Raw genomic sequence first — 25,010 nt, 5'->3', positions numbered from 1 at the left:
CACACACACAGATGTAGATTTCGCTAATTTATAGTTAGATTGACAGTGCCTCTCATCCAATCACAATGCCGGGTTGGAAATAGCACTGATGTCATGCCACCGCTATAAAAGTTTGCGTGGCTTGCTTTTTCAACATTGTTCAGTTACAATTAATTTAAAACTAAAATCGCTGTCGCCAGTATTTCAGCACGGATGGCAACAACAAAGATTCCGGAGGTTCGCGACATCACACGGATTGAAAGAATAGGTGCACATTCTCACATCCGTGGCCTTGGTTTGGACGATGCCTTGGAGGCAAGACAGGTGTCTCAGGGGATGGTCGGCCAGTTGGCCTCCCGTCGGGCAGCTGGCATCATCCTGGAGATGATCAAAGACGGCCACATTGCTGGCAGAGCTGTACTGATCGCTGGCCAACCTGGCACAGGAAAGACTGCCCTCGCCATGGGTATTGCCCAGTCACTTGGCCCCGATACCCCCTTCGTAGCGATGGCTGGCAGCGAAATCTTCTCCTTGGAGATGAGCAAGACGGAGGCACTCAGCCAAGCTTTTAGAAAAGCCATTGGAGTGAGGATAAAGGAGGAGACGGAGATGATCGAGGGAGAGGTAGTGGATATCCAGATTGATCGGCCAGCCACTGGAACAGGCGCCAAGTTGGGCGAAATGACCCTAAAGACAAGCGATATGGAGACCATCTACGACTTGGGCAACAAGATGATTGAGAGCCTCACTAAGGAGAAGATTCAGGCCGGAGATGTCATCACCATTGACAAAGCCACCGGCAGGATCAGCAAGCTGGGGCGTTCCTTCTCCCGAGCCCTAGACTATGACGCAATGGGTGCACAGACACAGTTTGTCCAGTGTCCACAGGGTGAGCTTCAGAAGAGGAAGGAGGTGGTCCATACGGTGACCCTCCATGAGGTGGACGTCGTCAACAGCCGCTCGCAGGGATTCCTCGCCCTCTTCTCCGGAGACACCGGAGAGATCAAGTCTGAAGTCCGCGAGCAGATCAACGCTAAGGTGTCCCAGTGGAGGGAAGAAGGCAAGGCGGAGATCATTCCAGGAGTGTTGTTTATCGACGAGGTCCACATGTTGGACATGGAGTGCTTCTCCTTCCTGAACCGCGCTCTGGAGACTGACCTTTCCCCCGTCCTCATCGTGGCCACCAACAGAGGCATCACTCGTATCCGTGGCACAAACTACCAGAGCGCTCACGGCATCCCCATGGACCTGCTTGACCGCCTGCTCATCATCGCCACCTCCCCGTACACGGAGAAAGAGACCCGGCAGATCCTCAAGATCCGCTGTGAGGAGGAGGACGTGGAGCTGAGTGAAGAGGCCCTCGCAGAGCTGACGAGTACAGGACTGAGGACGTCACTGCGCTATGCCATCCAGTTGATCAGCACTGCGGGACTGGTGTGTCGCAAACGCAGGGGGACACAGGTGCAGTTGGAGGACATCCAGAGAGTTAAACACCTGTTCCTGGATGAATCTAGATCTTCTGAGTACATGAAAGAGTATGAAAAGGACTTCCTCTTCAATGAAACACAAGTTACTAAAGTGGACACTTCACAATGTATTTGAAGAATTCATGTTGATGCAATGGGTTCTTCTTCATGGCTGGGAATCTGTCTCATTTAAATTCAGTCTTAATGAAGTTTGAATGGTATATGTATTTTTATAATTATTCCCACAGGAAACAGAATTTGAGCTGAAAGTGTGTAAAATGTAAAGAAATCAACGTTCTTTTGACCGATGACGGTGATTTGCTTGCATTTCAGTCCTACTTTCTTCATTTAAAAAGCTCTGTTTGATACATTCATTCATTAAACTTTGAACTTAATCACTGTAAATCAATGTCCTCTGGACATTCTTCTTAGAACAGTGGTTCTAAAAGTGGGGTCCAGGGACTCTCAGCGTTCCTTGAGGGGGGTCGAACAAACCTTAAATCAGAGTTATGAAATAAGAATATATATAAAGGTTTTCACTATAGGGTTGGGGTTATGATCGATAGCTGTTCTCCATGAAGGTGGTTCATAAACAATTTGGTCCTTCATTCAATGTAGGATATTTATTTTTGTTTAGTTTTTTTGTTTTGTATTCATTGTTATGCTTCTTGTCCATGAATAATCAACTGAAATTGTATCTATATATAGGGAACATGGAATGCACCATGTCTTCTGGAGAAGACCAAATAACACTGGAGATGAGAGGCTAAAAGCTTCAAACTCTCGGCTGAGTGTTGGCAGGCTCCATGCTTGGCAGGTCAAGTTTACGGTCACTGGTGCAAAAGACTGGGTGAGATTATTTATTGTTGTATACTTGTGTTGTATTCACCTGTTGTAATGTTAAAAATCACACCCAATGTGAAGTGAGCGGTGGTCGTGCTTCATCAATTGGTAATTGGTGATGTAATACAGGCTACACACACACGCACATTGCTATGGCAGAACGCTGAGGAAGAAGACTAGGATATAGGTCTAGGATGTAATTGGTGATGTAATATGGCTACGCACACACACATATTGCTATGGCATAACGCTGAGGAAAACACATTGCTATGGCAAAACGCTGAGGAAGAGTGGCTACAGATAATTGGTGATGTAATATGATGTAATATGGCTACACACACACACACACATATTGCTATGGCAAAACGCTGAGGAAAACACATTGCTATGGCAAAACGCTGAGGAAAAGTGGCTACAGACACACGCACAGCCACTCTTAGGAGCGGTTTACCACTGCTCAAAAATAATTATATATTTTGTACTAGTATTTTTTAGGTACAGATTTTGACCTGCTTGCTACTTTAATTTATACAAAACAAATGTCATTCATGTTTTCCCTTTTCTTTTGCCAATTTGTTTTTATGCTGATGTTTTTCAAAGTGTGTAAGCAAATAAATTAGTACTGTATCATAAAATGTCATACGCCTTGTATGAATGTTGTTTTGGTCCAAGGTGTGTCAGACCTCTGCTTGTATTTGCAAGCAGAGATCCTTCCACATATCTTATCCCACTCAATAGTGTCCTGCAATTGTTTGACAGTCACACAAACAACTCTTTGTAAGAATCAAGGTAGGGTTTCTCCCATGCTACAGGGTTACATAGATGATTCTTGTGACAACTACTTGCTCTAATAGGATTTAGATGCAAAGTGAATATCCAAAAGGTGGACTTGAACCAGGGGCCTTGTGCTTCTATGACGCCTCACGGCAACTACTTATTTGGCCTGGTTACTGGTTGGGATTTAGATGTTTGTATTTGTATCGAATACCAAATACATGTGACGTCATGCGGGTCCATCATCAGTGCTCACTTCACACAGGTGTGATTTTTAGATGTAGAGTGATCCTTGTGTTTATGAAATCTACAGCATAGCTCGGGTCCAGAGACTAGACCAGGATTTCTCTACCCCTACGAGGGCTCAACTTCAGTCAAAATAAACAAAACTACTTCGCTAGTCGCTACTCACCTAAACAAAGGTAGTTTTGCTTTCACCCACTCTGTAAAATACATTATTTTCGCACCCAACTCGAGCCACCAGACACAACCCGGAAATAAGCGGCGGTCGAGTTGGATGCGTTTTATTTAATGACAAAAATAATGTATTTTACAGAGTGGGTGAGAAGTTTCCCACCGCAGAGAATAGACTTTCAACAACGCAAAACTACCTTTGGTTAGGTGAGTAGCGAAGTAGTTTTGTTTATTTTGACTAAGTTGAGCCCTCGTAGGGGTACAGAAATCCAGGTCTAGTCTTTTAGCCAGCGGCCTGTCAGAGCTATCTGCACCACAGAAAATGTTGGACGGACCGACTGATTGACACTTGCTAATAGGCCATCTCAATGGCTAAAAACTAAAAAAACACTGCTGCCCGTTAGATGACAGTTGACTGGAGCAGTCGTAAACTAGTCACTAATTTGGGCAATGTATCATTCTAGGACAGGTGTGGGCAACTTTGATGATGGAGAGGGCCACTATATTTCCACCTTCACTCCAGAGGGCCACATTACATATTGCTACATCCTACTTTGTCGTTCTAGTGTCTCATACAAAAGAAGCAAAAATAGCAGATCTACAAGTTCAAAACGCATCGCGCTGCGATGCGTTTTGAGCTTGTAGATCGGCTATTTTTGCTTCTTTTGAATTGGAATCCTGAATTATTTTTTGTTGTTTTTTAATTGGAATCCCGAAATGAAACATTTTTATCAAATGCATTTCAAATGCATTTAGTTATATAGGCTACTCATGTAAACTTTTTGAACCTAAATACAACTACATTGGACATAAAAAAATAAATTGCAAATCTACTATACTAGACATTAAGCTACTAAAATTGACTGACGGAAATTAAAGCAGGTCATGTTTGGAATTATAACAGCTGAAATCAGTAATATATCAGTATTCCAGTATTAACCTGAGGGCCGCATTAAGTGAAGGTGGGGGCCGCATGTGGCCCCCGGGCCGCCAGTTGCCAATGTATGTTCTAGGATTAACGTGGAGTATGCACTGCAATATGAGTGGATGTTGTTGACATTACAATACAACGTAACCATAACTATTCATTTCAGACAATAATTGAAAATATTAAACCATAACCAGTGTCGTTCCATAAAAACAATTTTATTAATTGAAACCGCGTTTTGATCTCTGACCCCAGTCAGATCCAGGTCATTCAATGAAGAGGCTGGGGAGCCAGATGTGCAGATGTCAACCATGGTCAGTCACAGCAGGGGTTCTCAAAGTGCGGTCCAGGGATCCACAGGACCAGGGACGTGCTGGGCCCCTGATTCAGCCCGGGAAAAAATTGGACAGGCCCTCATTGCGTTCCGTTTCAGATCATGACAAGTGACAAGCCAGTGGGCCAATTACATGAGTTATATTTCGTCGTTGTCGGGTGGAAATGTCCAAAACCGTTTGTTTTGTATTTATCATTTTAAAAATGATTTAAGCTAGTGAAAACAGCCGATCTACAAGCACACAAGCTGTTTTCACTACTTTTGTGCAAAAGCCTTGCTTTACTTTAAAAAATGTACAAATTTGAAACTTGGAGATACGAGGTTTCTGCCCGACAGTGACGATTTACTTTGTTGGACATTCTTTGTATTTTTTCCTAATGGCCGGCCTGTTCGGGAAGGCCGTTCGGGAGTTGTCCCGCTTTTCCCAATGGCCAGCACATCCCCGCACAGAACCCCTTGAGGGGGTTCCAAATGGACCCTTGATGGTCTGTAACTCTTGTGTGTACAAATGGAACCAAATTGCATAGATGAAAATGTTTGTTTGACAAAGTCCTAATGTGAGATTTGTGAAACACTATGAAAGGAGCCCTCCACACTAGCAGATTCACAACACAATTAATGTAAAATTATGATGTAAAATAACACTGTTCCTGCTATTCTACATACTGCCAAATGTGAAATATCCGAGACTATCTTTATGGAAGATGCTTGTGAACATAGTGCTCTAGTTTGACCACTTCAAATTAGTCTGACCACTTCAAATGCTCAATCTTCAAAATATATTCAAAAACACCTATCTAGAGGCTCTCAGAGCTTAGCCCGATTATCAGACTTAGCGAGTCCATTTAGAGCAGTGGTTCCCAAACTTTTTAGCCTGTGACACAAAAGAGAAAGTAGACATTTACCCGGGGGACCCAAACTAGTGAAAACAGCAGATCTACAAGCTCACAAGAGAGCTTGTCGATCGGCTATTTTCACTACTTCTTAATTATCTTTTGAAATAAAATGATACATTTCAAAAGATTTTCATCTTTATTTTTTGTAGGAAAAGAAAATGGGATTTTTTTTTACTCAAGTTGTGACCCATGAAAATTGGTTCCGTGACCCACAAATGGGTCGCGACCCACTGTTTGGGAACCAGTGATTTAGAGAGTGGGCGGGGTCCATGGTCTGGAGCCAGGCTACTCAGAGCTTGTGGATCGGCTATTCTCGCTGCGCAACATGCTTTCATAGAAGACACGCTGGCGTCTATGGAATCCAAATGACTGAAATCAGTCGTGGCGACTGAGAACTTTATTCCATGCATTTGGTTCCATTGATACACTCAAGAGTTATGGGGGAAGTTATAATTAAAATGTTTGCGAACCATTGAGTCAAAGCAAGTGTGGCAATGTGGTCAGCTGTGGTTCGTCGTCGGCTGCAAGAGCCAACAACAAAACCGTTCAGGGGGGGGGGGGGGGGGGGGGAGACCTCGCGCCCGAAAAACGAACCACACTTTTCCACGACGGCATGTTGAGCTGTGAGAAGGGAGGGCGAGGTGGTCAAAGTCCTAACATTGGTCGTCCACGGCGGAAGACAGCACAGTGTCCAGTGCGTTCTGCGCGTCTTTGATCTGCTGCCGTAGTCGCTCTTTCATGGCCTCGTTCTGGGCCTTTTTCAGCAAGTCCTGCATGTCCCTGATGCACGCCCGGTAGCCCGGCGTGTTGTGGAGCACGCGGATGGCCCTGTCGCCGGTGCACACCAGGAAGCGTCCGTTCATGTCAAAGCGCAGGTCGGTGATCTCCTCGCTGTGGACGCTGCCGAGCTCCGCCTCCAGCGCGCCGCTGGCGCCGTTGTACATGGCCACGTGGCAGCCGTTGCTGATGGCCACCACGCGGCCGTCGGGGGACAGCGCCACCCGGCTGCCCTCGGAGGCATCGCAGGGCACCGTGTTCAGCACGTACGGGTCCTGCTGCTTCTTGTACTCCACGTTGGTGTTCCACAGCTTCCACGTGCCGTCTTTGGATACGGTGGCCATTCTGGGGGAGGCAGAAAGCAACTTAACTTCACAAACCTGAAGGGTCCATTTGGTTCCATTTGTATACTGTCAGAGTTACATACTTGTAAAGATCAATTTAGACCTCCCAAAAGGAGTTGTCTGTGTTTTATTGTGTGTCTAAAAAGGCCACAATATCTACTGGAAACACAAATATTTCCAAATGAATAGGCGATATCCCTATGCTGTCAATTCATTTTTTAAGGAAACTGACCAAATAACTAAGTCAGAGAAAACACTAAGTACTTTCATGCATTAGTAAAGGGTACAGCGATGATTCACTCTCATCATAAAGGACAGGGTTTACCATAACAAATGATTGTTTCATGGGTAGTGTTTCATGTGGAATAAAACGGTGTCAGACGTTACTGACACGCTGACACTGGCCAGACTTTTGGTCTATGTTGAAACCCCTCACTGCATTTTGAAGGTGTGTATGTGTGTAAAGGGGTTCATCCTAAGATGCCATCAGATCCAGTGTTATGGTAAATTTTGTGGAAGAAATACAAACACAGGGTACAGTACATAGAGTAGTTTCCCCCCACTATTTCCCCAACACTCCTCACAATATAATGGGATACAGGTTCAACATCTTTCCCCGGTAAAGCATCGGTGTCATTTTATACTTTGGCTATTCAAAAATAGCAGATATACAAGCTCATATCTTTTTGGACAAATTTGCTTCTGGGGGTCCCTGGAACAAAATATTTTGAGATTTGTTTCCGCGGCCAAAAACAGCATTTTGGGGGTCCTTGACATGAAAATGTTTGAGAACCACCAACAGCTTTCAGAAAACTGTTAGGAGTTAGAAGACATTTTTAGAATCGACCTCAAGATCTTAGCCTATAATTATGTAATGCTTTAGCTGTTGAAAAATAGCAGACATACAAGCTCACAGCGCGGCACCGAGTGCTGCGCTGTGAGCTTGTAGATCTGCTATTTTAGAAAAATCGTGAAAATGGGTGCAAATTTTTCAATATATATTTTTCAAAGCAAACTTTTGTGACTCAAATCTCTGCTTCTGGGGGGGTCCCTGGAACAACGTATTTTGAGATGGGGGTCTGCGGCCAAATAAGTGTAATTTTGGGGGTCCTTGACATGAAAAGGTTTGAGAACCACCGATTTAGAGGAAGGATTTAGAAGTCGGTTCAAAGATATTCAAAGACTTGCACACATTTTCACGATTCTTCTAAAATGGCAGATCTACAAGCTCACTGCGCGGCACTCGGTGCCGCGCAGTGAGCTTGTATATCTGCTATTTTTCAACAGTTAAAGCATAAAATAATGGTTAAAGTGGTTAAAATCTAACGCGACTTGGGCGCGTTCCAGGTCTTTGAGGGTTTTAATGGGTTAAGCACAGGCCGTACCTGTGTGAGTCATTGGAGAAGGCGAAGCTGTGAACCCCAGCTGAATGGCCCTTCAGGTCGAAGGCTCGCGTCACCTCTTTGAACTCGCCGCTCTTACCAAAGCACACTTCCCACACCTTCACGTCAGGAGTGAATCCACAGGAGGCTACAAATCTGAGGAAGCCAAAAAACAACACGCAAAAATAAACAACTGGGCCTTCAATCGTTGAACATGGAGTCGATGGGCTCCTGTTGCCATTCTTACGTTGGTGCTGTGCTTACGATTTAGAGCTGGGAAATGTATAAATATTGTATTGATATCGTGATATGAGACTAGATATCGTCTGCTCTTTTGGTTTGTTGTAATATTGTGAAATTGTTCACAATTGTGAAATGTTTCTTTTCTTTTACTGTTTGTAATCTCTTGAAGCCTTATTTTGAATAAAATAAATAGCATTTAAAAATGCAAATTATAGTCAGAAATTGCTCAAATGCCAGAGATCTACAAGCAGACAATGTGTCGCATCATGACAGGTTGCGATGAGCAACTTCTTGTGAGCTTACATATCTCCTTCATGTTTGTTATTATAAAAGGCTATAAAATGGTCAAATCTTGCATTGATACCATAACTAACCTTTTATTAGTATCCAAAGGTAGATCATCTCAGGCACCGGCAACAGTATCAGATAAAACCCAAAAGATACCCAACAACCCTAATTATAACAGAGCTTGTTATGAGTCTTCGTTTTGGCGGTGACCTACGGTATTACCTTTTTAATCATTCTGTTCACATAATCGTAATAAAATATGAATAAATTAAAGTAAATGTTATACTTTGCACAACAGAACGATCAATATGTGGATAAAGGAGCTAGGTGTCCTGCATCTGCAACAAAGTTCCTATTTCAGAAAATATGGTCACCCATTATAGAAGCGCTAGATGAGATGCAGTAATCAAACACAGTGCTTTGCTGCCCCCTAGGGACAGTTGTTGTCTCTGCTCAAATGTTTACCCTACTCCATAAAATGATGGACTGTGAAATAGTTTGTGTGGCCCTGCTGGTGCGTTTCGCCATCTGTCATGTCCTTTGTGTGTTTTTTAGTTTTTGTTCTGTTTAGTTTTGTTTTATTTTGTATTGTTTGGTTTTGTAATGTAAGTTAAAGGCCTAAATCACTTCTAAATCACCGCCCTAAATCACCGCCCTAAATCACTTCTGGGGTCTATTAGGCAGAAATGCTCCTGTTGTCCAGTTTCCCCAGCAGAACCCAGCAGCTCTCATAGCATAGAGTGGAGCATATAAGCCTATCGCTTTTATATTATTTGTTGTGGTCAAAAGTGATTTTATTTTTCATGAATGTGTTACTAGTTGTCATTACGAACACATCCATGCATTGGTTGACCCCACACATGCCATCACACTCTCATAAGTAATGTTTTGGGGTGAGCATTCAGCACAAGTGCCAATCAAAGTGACTGCACAGGCCAATCACAGGGCATCTTTTCCGGGACTTAGCAAGACACATAAAAGCATAACATCTTTTTAGCAGAGTGTGATGGCGTGTGTGGCAACCAAGGCATGGTTGTGTTTGTATTGACAACTAGTAACACATTCATGAAAAATAAAATCACTTTTGACCACAACAAATAGTATAAAAGCGATAGGCTTATAGGCTCCACTCTATGCTATGAGAGCTGCTGGGTTCCGCTGGGTTCTGCTGGGGAAACTGGACAACAGGGGCATTTCTGCCTAATAGACCCCATGGACAGTCTTTTTGGATCAATATAAGTAGGAAAATGAGCCTAGAAGTGATTTAGGGCGGAGTTGTCCTTTAATGTAATGTTTGTACTCGGGTTGTCTTATTCTTGTATATCGTCGCTGTCGGGTGGAAACCTCGTATCTCCAAGTTTCAAATGTGTATGTTATTTCGCAATAAAGCCCTGCTTCATCATACAAGGCCGTCGCACAAAAGTAGCGAAAACAGCAGATCTACAAGCACACAACGCCTCGCGGTGCGAGGCGTTGTGTGCTTGTAGATCGGCTGTTTTCACTAGTTTAAAATCATTTTTAAAATGATAAATGCAAAACGAACGGTTTTGAACATACAAGGTTTGCACCCGACAACGACGATATTTTACTGTCTGTTTGTCTTGTTTAATGTTTTGTTACATCTGTACAATTTGTGATCATTTTACACTTGATATTCCTGTACTTATATATTCCTGTAAAAAAAAGAGAGAAGGAAAATCGACAATTAACAGATGTTAAAACAAATGAACAAACTGACCTTCCACATGGAGAGATGGCAGCGTAGGCGTTGTTCATCTGGTTGGTGTTAATGGTGGCCAGGACGTCTCCTTTAAGGTCCCAGATGTAAATGGTGGTGTCAGTGGAGGCACTCATGATGAACTTGCCTAAGGGAACAGGAGACATTACCCTCGGTTTACAACCATTTCAAGCAATTGCATTAGACCGAATGGGAATCGTATTTGACTTTTCTGCAATACTGCAAATATGGGTTCATGTTCACCAGGAAATTGCAATAGAAATGGAAAGATCTTTTTTTAATCAAACAGACTAAATCATAGAATAGATGATGCCAAGATAACTTTGCAGCTGTTCTTTTTATCTAATATTTTTCCCCTTTTATTTCCTTTTGTTTGAAATAAATAAATGAAAAATTAAATAAAATAGAAAGAACTCAGCAGATAATCATCTCCATGGGACTTGTTTAAGCCCAATAATCTACAGTGAAAGGTGAGGTCACTTTCTGACATGACCTCGACGATTTAGTTTCATCTCTTTGAAACGTCATTATAAAGCTTAGAAGACTTTGCCATCATTATCTACTATCTATCATGTTAGCCATATAGTTTATTAGAAATCAGTGGTGTGTGCTCACTAGGTCAACGGTGCTTAACAGTTTGACTGATCAATGTCAAATAATCTCACAGGCACAATCAAACTGGATTTTCTTTGATAATCTTTCAAAAGATTATCTTTTATACCCGTCTCTGCGATGCCAATGTTGAGGATGGGGGCCTTGTGCTTTAGAGGGAAGTCGTCAGGAGAAGCTTTGAAGGAGAAGGAACCGTCTTCCTTCTTGAGCATCTTGAAGACTCGGATGGTGTCGCCGTTGGCCAGCCATGTAATGAAGGCCCTGCGTTTAGTGAGAAGGAGACATCAATGTGACTGAACGCAGAAACTAGATGGTCAAAAATTACTGCATTTTGTTGATCAGGCACTGGTGATCTAACAGTACCTAGAGTAACATCCGTTTTGCCCATTAAAAGCGGGTCATTCAAAAATAGAAGATCGACAAGCTCATATCACGTCACTTTGTGCTGCGCTGCAAGCTTGTAGATCTGCTATTTTTGAAAAATCATGAAATATGTGCAAATCTTTGAATATATTTTACATTTATTGACAGCGATAAAATTATGGGGGTCCCTGGAACTTTTGAGATGGGTGTCGGCGGCAAAAAGCATTGACATGAAAAGGTTTGAGCACCACTGATATAGCAACATTTATTTCTTTTTCTTTTTCAGAAAACTAGGATTCTTTTTTTTTCTTTTAATTGGTCTCTCAGGTCTTAATGGGTTAATCTGATGAACAGTGGGTCAACAGTGGGTGGAGTGGGGTTATACTTGTACTTTGGACATCATAAGCTGTTCTCTACATCAGGGGTTCCCAAACTCTTTTGTCTCAGGGCACCCCATAAATATTTTTTAAATCCGAGGCATCCCTACATTATAATTTTCACTCCCAGCACCTTATATTTATAGCATATCGTCGTTGTCGGGTGGAAACCATGTATGTCCAAAACCGTTCGTTTTGTATTTATCATCTATAAAATGTACTTATGCGAGGCGATGTGTGCTTGTAGATCGGCTGTTTTCACTCGTTTTGTGCAACGGTCTTGTATGATGAAGCAGCGCAAAAGACGTACACATTTGAAACTTGGAGATACGAGGTTTCTGCCGTCGCGGCACCCCAGGGTGCCCCGTCACCCACTTTGAAAACCCCTGCTGTACATAGTGTTTGCTTTCATTGAAATGTCGAGTATAAAATAGGAAATGTGCTTGAATGCATTAGTGGGAGAAATATGTGAAAAAGGTGTTCACTTCCGGCAGAAAGCGTGAAAATTTGCACCTAGGGGTATTTTTGTGCGCTGAATTCAAAAATTGACGGTCCCAAGCACTTTTCTCAAATTCACTTTTCTCTAATTCACTTACCATACAGGGAAAAAAGACACTAGAAAAATCTTCTTTAAGTAGCATGTGAGGGGTCTATCTAGGGGGGTTTCATGATTCTGAATCCATTCCAAGCATTTGTTTTGCACAAAAAACATTCCTTGGGCAAGAAATGGACCCCACACAACTATGGTTTAGTGATGAGTCATCACTTTTCACAGTTGTGTAGGGTCCATTTTTAGCCCAAGGAATGTTTTTCGTGCAAAACAAATGCTTGCAATGGATTCAGAATCATGAAAACCCCCTAGATAGACCCCTCACATGCTATTTAAAGAAGATTTCTTTTTCCCCTAGTATGGTAAGTGAATTAGAGCCACCAGATCCCATGGGAAAAGTGCTTGGGACCGTCAATTTTTGAATGCGGCGCACAAAAATACCCCTAGGTGCAAATGTTCACGCTTTCTGCCGGAAGTGAACACATTAGCCTATTTTTGTTACATATTTCTCCCACTACATCTCATAGGCGTGGTTGTGTTGTGTGAGAGGCAAGACCTGGAGTCGGGGCTGAAGCGGACCAGCGTGGCGTGGTCCAGCTCCACGTTGGCTCGGAGACACTTGTGCTCCCGGTCCAGGAAGTCCTTGGTACTCCAGATCCTGATGGTCCGGTCGTCCGAGCACGAGGCCAGATACTTCCCGTTGCTGCTGAAGTCCAGGCACGTCACGTTGCCACTGTGGCCCTATGGGAAAACACGGAACACACACACACACACCATTGATTAGGGCTGTCACAATTATGACATAATCGTCTAATTGTGATTATTTGACATTATCGCAATTATCTTGTCATAATCGTCATAATCGTGAATGTTGAAAAATTTTCGAAATAGCGGAAATAGCCGATCTACAAGCTCACAACGCGTCGCATCTCCACTATCAAAGTTATTTTTTAAGTAGTAAGTTGTCAAATATGTCAGTAATTTCTTTGTATATTTAGGTTATCTACCATGTACAACTTCAAAGCCTAAAAGCCAAACAGAAATGTAATTATCAACGACAAAAACACAATTAAATCGTTAATCGCCAATTATTTGAGTGACAATTAATCGTCATGTAAAATGTCATATCGTGACAGCCCTACACACACACACCATTGATTTAGTGGCTTTTATCATCGCCAGTGTGAACTGTGAACGCAGCATCAGTGTAGTTCGCAGGGGTTAAAGCCAACGACTTATTTTCAGACCATGTCCCAATATGTGATTTTTGAAACCTGTGCACGTGCAGCGCACACCGATATTTGGGGTGTTTCCCTGAAGTTCTGAAATGCCTTCACTGAATGTGTGTGTGTGCCAATCCATGCTTCATTTTATAGAAGTATCCCCCCAGTTCATATTTGAACTGGGGGACCCCCCCCACCCTGACAAACACTGAGCACAGAGTTGTGAGGCATTCAGTTCAGTTTGATTCAGTTCCACAGATAAATATTTTGAAAATAGATAGCAGATCTACAAGCTCACAACGCCTCGGGTTGCGCAGTGTTGTGTGCTTGCAGATCGTCTCTTTTCAAGTTTTGCCTCTTTCTTATATCATTTAATAATTTGACCAATGTTTTGACAATTTTTTACATAAAATAGTTTGTTGATTACCTTTGATGCAGTAATGGTCTTTTTTTGTCATTAAACTGTTTAACAGCGAGCGAACAGCGGGTCTCAGCCGTCGACTCTGGGCGATGAAAATCTCCTAGTGGGCGTTCCTGCTTTCATTAACATATGTCGATGATTCGCTCGATTATTGGCTATCGCCGGACAAAGTCATCCAGCGGGAGCACATAACCCCAGTTTTAGCAGCACTGCACTGGCTCTCTGTCAATTTTAGAATTGATTTTAAGATTTTATTCACTTACAAATCCCTGAACAGCCTTATACCTGTCAGAACGTGTGGAACTCTATGTCCCAAATAGAGCACTGAGGTCAGCCAACCAGCTGCTCTTAGAAGTTCCAAATCGTCCCAATGGGCTGAGAAGTAGGGGCGATCGCGCCTTTGCCTCAGCCGCCCCTAGGCTCTGGAACAGCCTGCCCTTCTCTATTAGAAGTGCAAACGCCATTGAGTCGGTTTTGCTTTTCTGTTTCTGATGTGTAAATTGTGTCTTTATTGTTTTTAACATTGCCGTTGTTGACACTAATGTTGGTGATGGTTTTATGATCTGTTGTACAGCACTTTGGTCAATTTCGATTGAGTAAATGTGCTTTATAAATAAAGGTTGATTTGATTTGATTTGAAAAGATAAAATATGAATACGTTTTTGAACGACGTTTCTTAGTCCACTTTTCAACTATCGCCTCTTCGCCTGCTATCGCCAGTAGTTGCCAGGTCCCATAGAAAAAATAACCCTTCCGGAAAACACGCCCGCTCTTAAAATGCACCGTTAAAAGTCCTTGAATTGTCTCTTCACTGTCATCTGGGGACCCCCCAAAAGAATCTTGTGGGGACACCCCTGGGGTCTCGAGACACATGTTAAGAACCACACTGTACTAAAAAGGTCAAGGTGCAACGTTGCATTCCAGATTACCTTCAAGGCGGCTGCCAGCAGAGGATGGCTGAAGGTGTGTTGTTGGGGCTTCTCTTTACGGGGCCTCTGCTTCTCCTGTTTCACTTTCTTGGAGGCGGGGGACCTTTTTTCTTCAGCTGCAGGAGAACACAACATAGTAAAACGAACAATGCATGGCAACAGTGCGCTGTGAGACTCGGGACAAAACGTTGAGGGTATTACTACTGCATAGCTGGTTGAAAAATACAATATCACAATATTTTTCCAAGCTGTATCTAGGGCTGTCACAATTATTACATAATCGTCTAATCGTGATTATTTGACATAATCGTGATTATTTTTCATAATCGTCATAATCGTTTTCATGTCAAAAATAGTGGAAATAGCAGATCTACAAGCTCACAGCGCGTCGCATTGCGACGCGTTGTGAGCTTGTAGATCGGCTATTTCCACTATCAGTGTTCTTTTTTAAGTATAAAGTTGTCAAATATGTCAAGTAATTTCTTTGTATATTTAGCTTATGTGTCATATCTACCATGTGTAACTTCAAAGCCTAAAAGCCAAACAGAAATGTAATTGTCAACGACAAAAACACAATTAAATCGTTAATCGCCAATTATTTGAGTGACAATTAATCGTCATGTAAAATGTCACATTGTGACAGCCCTATGCATGGCAACAGAGCGTTGTGAGACTCGGGACAAAACGTTGAGGGTGTTACTACTGCATAGCTGGTTGAAAAATACAATATCACAATATTTTTCCAAGCTGTATCACACGACACAGACACACGATCTTATCACGACTCTGTTTCATGTTGGTTTTTTAAGGTTATTTTTCAAGTTGCTTAACAGTACAACCACCTACAAGGTAACAAAAACTAAAAGGAAAAGGAGTAACAGACCATTTAGACCAGTGGTCCTGACTCTCTGGGTTCCTTTTTGGGAGGTCTAAATTTGACCCTTACAAGTATGCATCTCTGACAGCAGAGGTGTGTTCTAGACTTTTTTGGGGGGCATACTATAATCTATGATCCGCGGCTATTCGTGGTGGCCAGGGCATACGCCAGTGCATCATGCCTATCAAATACGCTACTTACTACTAAAGGTTCACGAGGGCAGACGCTATTCATATTTTTATTTCCGACAGCAGACGCTGTATACGTGCGTTACAGGTAGAACACAGCACGGTCTGACAGTATACAAATGAAACCAAATGGATTTCATTTGTATACCGTCAGAATTAAGGGGAGACCTTGACATTGTAAAGTTTGAGAACTACTGATTTAGACCAAAATGTAGGTTTAAATGAATTCTGCAATGAATCTCTGTAATAACAATTCAACAGAATCTTTTATATGGCTCCCTCATTGTATCACAATATATATACGGTATCTCTGAAAAGGCATATCGTGGAGACATTGTATCGTCTCAATAATATTTATCACCATATCGCCCCTACTGTGTAGCACTAGCAAACATAAAGCCAGTCCTAATAATAAATAACACATTGGGAGTTCTTATTCCTTGAAACTGGGTGAGAAGAAACCGGTTGGGAATCACTGAAATGACAGCCTCTATCACTCAAGTTGCATCGAGGAGGCCATGTAATGATCATCTTGGCATGACACCAAAAACAATAAAGTCTGCACACTGGATCATCATGTTCCAAAGTTTAAAATGTATTGGTTCCTGGTTTAGCTTACACCAGTGGTTCTCAAAGTGGATTCCAGGGACTCTGTGGGTTCCTTTAGTTACAAGTCTGTAACTCTGGCAGTGTACAAATGGTACCAAGGGGTTAATTTGGTTACATTTGTACACTGTCAGAGTTAAGGGATGTTTATGTATTCTTTTTACTTCAATATTGCCCAGTGAAAGCTAACTGTTGGAATGGTCAGTGTTCTGTGTGGCCAGAGATGCTGAAACAGGGGGATGGGACTTGAGACAAGACTGTGTTCTATCCGTCTGTCATTCAATGTTATATGAGCTACTTCAATGGTTTCCTGTGGAAATAAGCCAAGTGCTTTCCTAGAATCTCCTTTTAGTTGACCTTGTACCAGTGAACTGTACCGTCATGAAACTGTACTTTTTTCTATGCAAACTTCTAATAAAGTCTTCAATCAATCAATCATTTTGACTGCTGAATTGTACAAAGTGGTGGTGGTGGGGGGGGGGGGGGGGGGGGTGCACTGTGCACATGGGGTGACTGATCACTGCCTGCCTCCTGTGAATTGTTTTATTTTTATTTTTGTTTATTTTAGTTTTATTTCGTTCATATCACACAGACCTTGAAATGTGAACGTTTGAGAAACACCGGTTTACACCATTGGACGTGACGTGCTCAGCCTTACCGGCTCTTCATCAGACAATCAGGTACACAGTCAGTCCCACAAGCAGTAAGCATCTATTCTACATACAGCATACAGCACATGTTGTGCTGAGTCAACTGACCAGCTGGCATTCTGGCACCCATCACACCATCAATCATCAATAATGCAGCGCAATGCTCATCATGAGACTGACAACAGGTTGAATACCCAGTTTGCACATGTGAAAATAACCTGTTTTCTTTCTTTCTTTTTTGTATCCAAGCAACTGGCACACATGACAGAACATCATGCTTGACATAAAAAGTCAAATGAACAAGACGAAAAGCACTCTTACTAAAGTGTTGACCTACGGTTAGTCTTGGATCAAGACGGTCATCGGTCAAATGAAATGACATGACAGTCTTGCATCAAAGCAAACCTACGGTATACTATAACTTTAAGGGTGCATCTCTAAAAAATGTGTGTGTGTGTGTGTGTGTGTGTGTGTGTGTGTGTGTGTGTGTGTGTGTGTGTGTGTGTGTGTGTGTGTGTGTGTGTGTGTGAATCTGTGAATGAAACATACATGGACCCACAGCCACATTTTAAATCCAAATTACAACTCATGTTGTCATAAGTAATAGGCCTATTAAGTATTATTTGCCAATTATTTGGGGCCTATACTTGCAACATCCAGTGGGCCCCGGCCCCACAGGTTGAGACTTGCAATAGGACACCTCAGTTTACCACAACGTAACTGGTACGTAAGTAATGTCCAAGGAAGTAAAAAAACAGTCATCATGAATGGCCCTCAGTGCAGTTAGGCCATTCATGATCTCACTAGATCATGATCACTAGATCAACCATGATTATGTAATCTAGACCACAAGATGGTATAAGCCAGTGGTTCTCAAAGTGGATTCCAGGGACTCTGTGGGTTCCTTTAGGGGGGCCAATTGACCAATACGAGTGTGTAACTCCGGGACCACCATACCCATGTTCCCCAGGTTCTATTTATCCCCACTTACCACCTAAACCTAACCTTAACCTAAGTCAACTCAAACAAAGGGTCAAACTCGTTCTTCTGCTATACCACACAAATGTGGAACGCCTTACCGAAGGCCTTAAAGGAGTGTGGATCACTAGCATCCTTTAAAATCGCCCTGAAAAACCACTTACAGGCAGCAGCCGTTCGTAACTGGTAAAAACATAGCCCAGCCCTACCCTCCACTGACCCTTCTTTGTATTTACCTACTGTATGTTTTTATTCTTTTAAAATGTTTTCCCCTTTTTTCCTGACTATATCTACTGCATAGTACTGAGTTCTATCCGTCTGTCATTCAATGTTATATGAGATACTTCAATGGTTTCCTATGGAAATAAGCTTAGTCTTTTCTAGGATCTCCTTTTAGTAGACCTTGTAGGCTTGTACCAGTAAACTGTACTGTCATGAAACTGTACCTTTTCCTATGCAAACTTCTAATAAAGTCTTCAATCAATCAATCAATCAATCAAAACCCTAACCTCAGTCAAACTAACACTGGTGAATGCTAACCTGCCGACGCTGGTGAATGTTAACCTGGGAAGTGGGGAACACAGAAGACAGAGCCTAGGGAACATAGGGAGGGTCCCTTTGGTTCCACTTGTACACTGTCAGAGTTAAGGGGAGACCTTGACATTTGAAAGTTTGAGAAACACGGTAATAGCTATGTATGACAGCAACGCTACCATACATATCTTGATACTTACTCCATAGTAACTATCATGGAGTATAAATAAATGATACCCTGGTGGTGGCATCACATGACGTTCATTCAGTTCTTGGAGGCCGATTCATACGACTGTATGTCGCTTGCAGAAAATAGCAGAGTGCGATGCGTTGATGGGCTTGTAGGTCTGCTATTTTCTGTGCGCTACACCAGTGTTTCTCTAAGTGGATTCCAGGGACTCTGTGGGTGCCTTTATGGGGTCTAAATTGACCCATGCAAGTCTGTAACTCTTAACAGCATACAAATGGAACCAAATGGACCCGTTAGGGTCCATTTGTATGCTGTTAAGAGTTAAGGGGAGACCTTGAAATGTGAAAGTTTGAGAAACACTGCTGCTATACCGCCGTGCAACAACACAGATCCATGAATGAAGCTTGTTTTACCCGTAGCCTCAGCTGTCATCTGCTGTGTGTGTGCTGCTTGGATGTCCTCCTTCTGCCTGCCCACCGTGGTGGCCACCAGGATGACCAGCGCTCCTATGATGACGGTCAGTGTGAGGAGGGCCACGATCTCCATGTTGGAGCCCTGCTTTCACTGTTGTGCCACGTTGGTGTTTTATAAATGCTAACACTGCTGCAGCCTATAGCCTTAGCTTCCAGTGAATGAAGTGTTGGTGAACGACTGCGCATGTTCATCATGTTGCGTGTGTGCAAAAGAGTCCGAAAGGGAACTTGTGATTGGCCGTCGTGCTGCCGTTTGTTAAAGAAAACCAGAGCAGTATAATCAGAGAGTGGTGTCACCGCGGGGTCAGAAACAGCGCTGGTCACGTGGTTCATTGTCACTTTACACCTCATAGACTTCAATGCATTTTGTAAACTTCCGGTTCGCCGTTTGTCACTATACGCCAATAGATGTGTGCGTAGAAGACCTGGCCCCATGAAGTGAACGGGAGTGACGCAACTCTCCATTCTAGGGCTCTGAAGAAAACGCCATTACCCAGAAGACAACACTGTCTGCAACGGTGGTGTGTTGGGAACGCTAGACTTTATGCATTACTGCCGCCCAGTGGTTGAGAGTTTCATAAAAAGAAGACTTTCTCATATTAAAGGGCGACTTCACCACTTTTCTATCTATCTTCTTAGGGCCATACCTACTCCACTTTTAGAGCCGAATGTATTTTTTGTTTTGGTTTGGGGAGTCACAAAACAGCCGAAATAATGACGGTACCTGCCCCCCTGAACCTCTGAATGACGTCATAGCCTATTGTAGTTTGGACAGAGCCGAATCTATTTCGATTCGGCTAAAAGTGGAGTAGGCCTATGAATAAGCCTTATTCACGGCCCGCCCACTCAGCAAATTTCTCAGCATCCCCCGGGTGCTGACATCAATTTAGAAGGGGAAACTATAACAGAAATAGCTGGACTTAAAGCCAACAAATCATTATTTCGAACGGTAAAGTAAATTATAATGCTTTGTGCCTTTTACTATCTTGTGTTCTTGATCATGCTAGCCGTATTTTATACTTTACTATTCGGAAATTGCATTAAATTTGCGATTTCTGTGTTAACTCTATAGGCTATAGTAGGATTTCCCCCTTCAAAATGTGCTTTCAGCACCCGGGGGATGCTGAGTGGGCGGGCCGTGAATAAGGCTAATCTGTCCTTAGGAGGGCTGTAGGCAGTTCAGAAACCCACCTACCAGTCATAATGCGAATTTGCCTAACAACGATGTAACTGATAGGCGGGTTTCTGAACTGCCCACAGCTAGGCCTCCTTAAAGGGCTATCCATGCTGTCTCCGACCACCAGACTTTTCGTTGGAGAGTTACGACTTTCCGACGTGCAGCTTTCCGAACTCTAATTCGGGTTAGGGGTAATTTTACAAAAATACTTTTTTTGTCGTAGGAATGCGACAAATACAAAAAAAAATTATTGAACTGAAGTCTCCATGCCATGGCGTGAGTAATCAATAGAAAAATTAATTATTTTGGGGTTGAACTACTCCTTTAAGGACTCCCAAATTATTTGGCCGTGGACGGTGGTTTCATGTATCCCACAAAATATTCCCAAATAGCTTTTGTGATCTTGTAGATCGGCTATTTGGATATAGCCTCGCGTTTGAGAACCACTGTAATGGACTCACTGACTATTTATGAATCACTGAGGAGTGAATCATAGGATTCATTTATGGCTGTCAAATGATTAACATTTTTAATCTGATTAATCACAGCTTAATAATTCATCAGTCATGATTCATTACCATTCGTACCTAAAATATGTCCAATTATTTTCTCTGTAGGCTATGCCTATGTGTGAACGGACAGATAAGTGATTCTCTCTCATGTCTCTCTCGCACTTTCACTTGTGTGATTTGAGCCCATCATACGTAAACAGCACAGCATTTTCTTCTTATTTAACAGCAGGGGCGTCAATTGGGTATGGCAGGGGTATGCAGCTGCCATACCCTGGGTCCAGGGGGGAAAATAAAAGTTACTTTTAAATATAAATCCATGAATGTCTCTTTGTCTATCTGTGCTGTTATTATGTTGTTAGTCTCGCGAGGCCAGACTGCCTCCGCGATTTGGGCAAATGCTCCCGGCATACAGTCTGGCAAATGGAAATAGAAACGATGAGTGCGAGATAAAGCGGATGTGACGCAACCGCTCCCTTGGTGCAGTAGCAATAACATGTCCTACTGGAAGCGTTAAGTCTCCTTTCAATATTTCTGGGGGCGTTATTTCGTCTTTCTCTGGTGTTATTGGTGTTACCTCCATGATGTTTTCAATCGTTTTCTTAAACTATACACCCATAACAAGAATAGGCCGCTCGAATGACTTTGTCTGAGCTATTGTGTTTCTGTTATGTTTCCAATGGGACTACAGTTCAGTGCAGCACTGGCTACTTCCGATACTCGCCGTTCAGGAGCTGCCGTTCCAGACTCTATATATCATTCGGAGATTGTGGAATAGTTGTTTGGCTACGCGAGACTATTATGTTGTTAAATTACAGTAAAATAACTACAAATGCAAAATGTTACAAAAAAAAGGTATTATAATTATATTCTCCACACTTGTATTCTCCCCATTTTGACAAAATGGTATAATCCCAGGTTCTGCAGGTCAGCTGCACAGGTGCAATTCATTATTGTTAATTGTGGCACCTTTACTAACATGCCAAGTTTAGCTGCGCTTGAACAACCATTCCAGGCTGCCATAGCCCAAGATACCATAGAAACAGGTGGAAAAAATAAAATGTACTTAAAATGTATCATGCCTGTTGCTAATAATCGGGGGATATCTTTAGAAATAGTGTCAAATCCTGGAATAAATTCCTTACCAAAAAAAATCTTCACCAATGTGTTTGTAAAGGTGTCTAGTAACACATCTCACAAAGACTGAAATTCAGTTTCCCTAGGAAAATCTTTGACAGCAACCAAAAACATTCCTTGGGCTAGAAATGGACCCCCATACCACTGTGAAAAGTGATGACTCATCACTAAACCATCATTTTATGGGCTGTTTTTAACCCAATTAATGTTTTTTTGTGCAAAACAAATGCTTGCAATGGATTCAGAATAATTAAAAACACCTAGTTAGACCCCTCACATCCCACTTAAAGCATATTTTTTTGGGAGTGATTTTTTCCCTTATAGTATAGTGTATAGAATAGTGAGTGAATGAGACCCAGAATTACCCTAGCTGTCAAAGATGTTCCTAGGGAAACTGCATTTCAGTCTTTGTTAGATAGTGTATGTTACTAGACACCTTTACAAACACATTGGTGAAGAAATGTTTTGGTAAGGAATTTATTCCAGGACTTTTTAAGATATCCCCCGATTATAAGGTACTAGCCCTTACCCGTTCAAAGATATGAGCTCCAAAATGATGTGCAGTGTGTGGGTTATGGGATGTGCACTGTGCATACAGTATATGAGGGATGGAAAGTAACTTTAACTGGTGCTTGCATGATAATATGTAGGAGCATCAATGTAAGAAATACCCGTTTCGTTTAATGGCTACCCCCCCCCCCCCCCCCAGCCCGCCCACCCGCCCACCCGCCTGCGCACACACCCGCCTGCCTGCACACACACACACACACACACACACACACACACACACACACACACACACACACACACACACACACACACACACACACACACACACACACAGAGAGAACTGGTTAAACATGTTGCCTCATGCTAGATGCAGAATAGATGTGCCTCATGCTAGATGCAGAATAGATATAGATACAGCATAAACATGCTAATATACAGCATACGATTTGTGAAAGTGACAAACGGCCTTCACAGTTATGTCAGGTGTGTTCATATGCTGATGGTGATGCGATTTCAGATCAATTGCTCCAGCCACCGAGGAGAAACGCTGTGACAGACAGACACTCACTCACTCAGACATTCGCAAAATTATAGTATAGATGGCATCATGACTACTGTAGTATCTTGCACGCGCACGACACCAGTCATGTTGCCATACCTTAGCTTTTTCTGAACTGACGCCACTGTTTAACAGAATGATAATACGAAATTAAATGACACACAGATTATGGCATTCCTTTTTTTCTTTTATTAATCCTGATACCTAAGTAGCCCAAATAAATCACTGCAGGTGGGAGTTGCAGGTGTTATTGCACAAAGCCACCGCACATAACAAGAGAAAGAGCTCTGCAAGATAGTTGAAGGGACTGTTTTAGGAACGGAATGTAAACACACTAAACAGATTTTGTTGTACACATGTTGAAAACACAACTAAAGATTTCTCAGAGAGTGCAAAGAATCATTAAAGCCCAGAGCAATAGCAGTACACGCCTCTCAGGTGCAAGTTAAAAGCAGGAATAAAATCCCCCAGCTAAATGAATGATATGTGAGGAACCGAACCAAGTGGACCCTTACAAGACTGTAACTCGGAGAGTTTATGGGTGTCTGTGGCCTTAATGCATACCAAACTGGGGATCCTTGAAATTAAAAAGTTTGAGAACCACTGGTGTGTGGAGGGAGAAAATGAATGGACCAAAGACAAGGGCAGGGGTCATCGACTCATCGCCATGCAGGCTTGTGGTAGAGATTTTTGTCAAAATTATATTTTTGACATGATGGACGTATATGAAAGGACAATAATGTTAGCAGAAACACATAAAGAGCTGTAGCCGTAAATGACATTTACAGGTCTGTAACTCTTCAGGAGCACTGTCCTAGTGGACTCCTAATGTGCCGTAGTGTCATAGTAATACATATTCTGAAGAAAACCTGGAGGCTGACATTCAGTAGCCTAATTGGGTCTTATGATCGAAATAACAACAATGTTGAAAAACTAAAATGTCGAATTTGACACAGACAAGACCAAGCCTTGCCACGGACACATTTGTCTGTGTCCGGACACATTAGCCCCTTTTCCACTATAAGGCGGAACTTTCCAGAACCTGAACCAATCTTTTTGGTTCTGGTTTTTTAGGTCCCGCTCTTGATGTAGTTCTAAACTTGAGTTCTGGGCGGCGCTGCTGCTCTTTTTTGGGACCTTCCTGGTTAGGTCTGGTTATATGGAAACGTAAGCAGAACTTGGTCCCAGAACTTCACAGGTTCTTGAAAGTTCTTGGTTCTGGAAAGTTCTGGTTCTAGTTCTGGTTCGGCCCAGTAATGGAAAAAGGGGCTAATGATGACCCCTGTTTGATCCGAACAAAGTATGCAGGGCTGAAATGCTTTTAACATGCCTCCAGGAGGATGGGACAGTAACCAGAGCTAAAAACTCCAGGTGTAAATGAACCCAAGATGCCAATCAGCATGCCACATCGTAATAATGTAATTAATGTAATTATCGTGATTAATTAGTAATAAATCCATAGACAATGAATAGAGAAGTAAGCATTCGTATGCCATCTGACTAGGAAAGTGTGCGCGGAGCGGTAAAAATGTGACAGAATGCTAAAGTTCATAGAACGTGAACAAGATGGCAGTGGCACAGCTGAAAAAAACAGTAACGTCACAAAATGTGTCAAGAGTGTTTTACGGGGGCACGATAGACCCAGGCCAGAGTGTTAGCTGTCCTTCTCAATGGAGTAAACCTAATGAAAACGTGTGTTATTATGCAAGGAACAATGTGCACACAGATGAACAATTGCGCC

General features: G+C 42.5%; 2 protein-coding genes across 2 annotated transcripts; one reads left to right on the top strand and one right to left on the bottom strand.

The window, feature by feature from the left end:
- Positions 1-192: 192 nt before the first annotated feature.
- On the top strand, positions 193-1,581 carry LOC308304168 (ruvB-like 2; the record flags this gene model as incomplete). Its single annotated transcript, XM_080748727.1, has 1 exon — positions 193-1,581. The coding sequence occupies one exon, from the start codon at positions 193-195 to the stop codon at positions 1,579-1,581; it is 1,389 nt and encodes a 462-aa protein (XP_080604853.1).
- A 3,031-nt stretch (positions 1,582-4,612) lies between these two features.
- tbl2 (transducin beta like 2) lies at positions 4,613-19,541 on the bottom strand. The gene is made up of 7 exons (XM_080749108.1): positions 19,318-19,541; positions 14,882-14,997; positions 12,865-13,049; positions 11,128-11,279; positions 10,407-10,533; positions 8,141-8,293; positions 4,613-6,756 (listed from the first exon to the last, which is right to left on the bottom strand). The coding sequence occupies exons 1-7, from the start codon at positions 19,448-19,450 to the stop codon at positions 6,288-6,290; spliced, it is 1,335 nt and encodes a 444-aa protein (XP_080605234.1). The 5' UTR covers positions 19,451-19,541; the 3' UTR covers positions 4,613-6,287.
- Between the last annotated feature and the right edge of the window lie 5,469 nt (positions 19,542-25,010).

The sequence above is a fragment of the Nannobrachium achirus genome (genome assembly GCF_963921795.1).
Source record: "Nannobrachium achirus genome assembly, chromosome: 19".
NCBI classification, from domain to species: domain Eukaryota; kingdom Metazoa; phylum Chordata; class Actinopteri; order Myctophiformes; family Myctophidae; genus Nannobrachium; species Nannobrachium achirus.
Note: the sequence above shows the minus strand (reverse complement) of the source record. Positions and strands in the feature narration are given on the sequence as shown.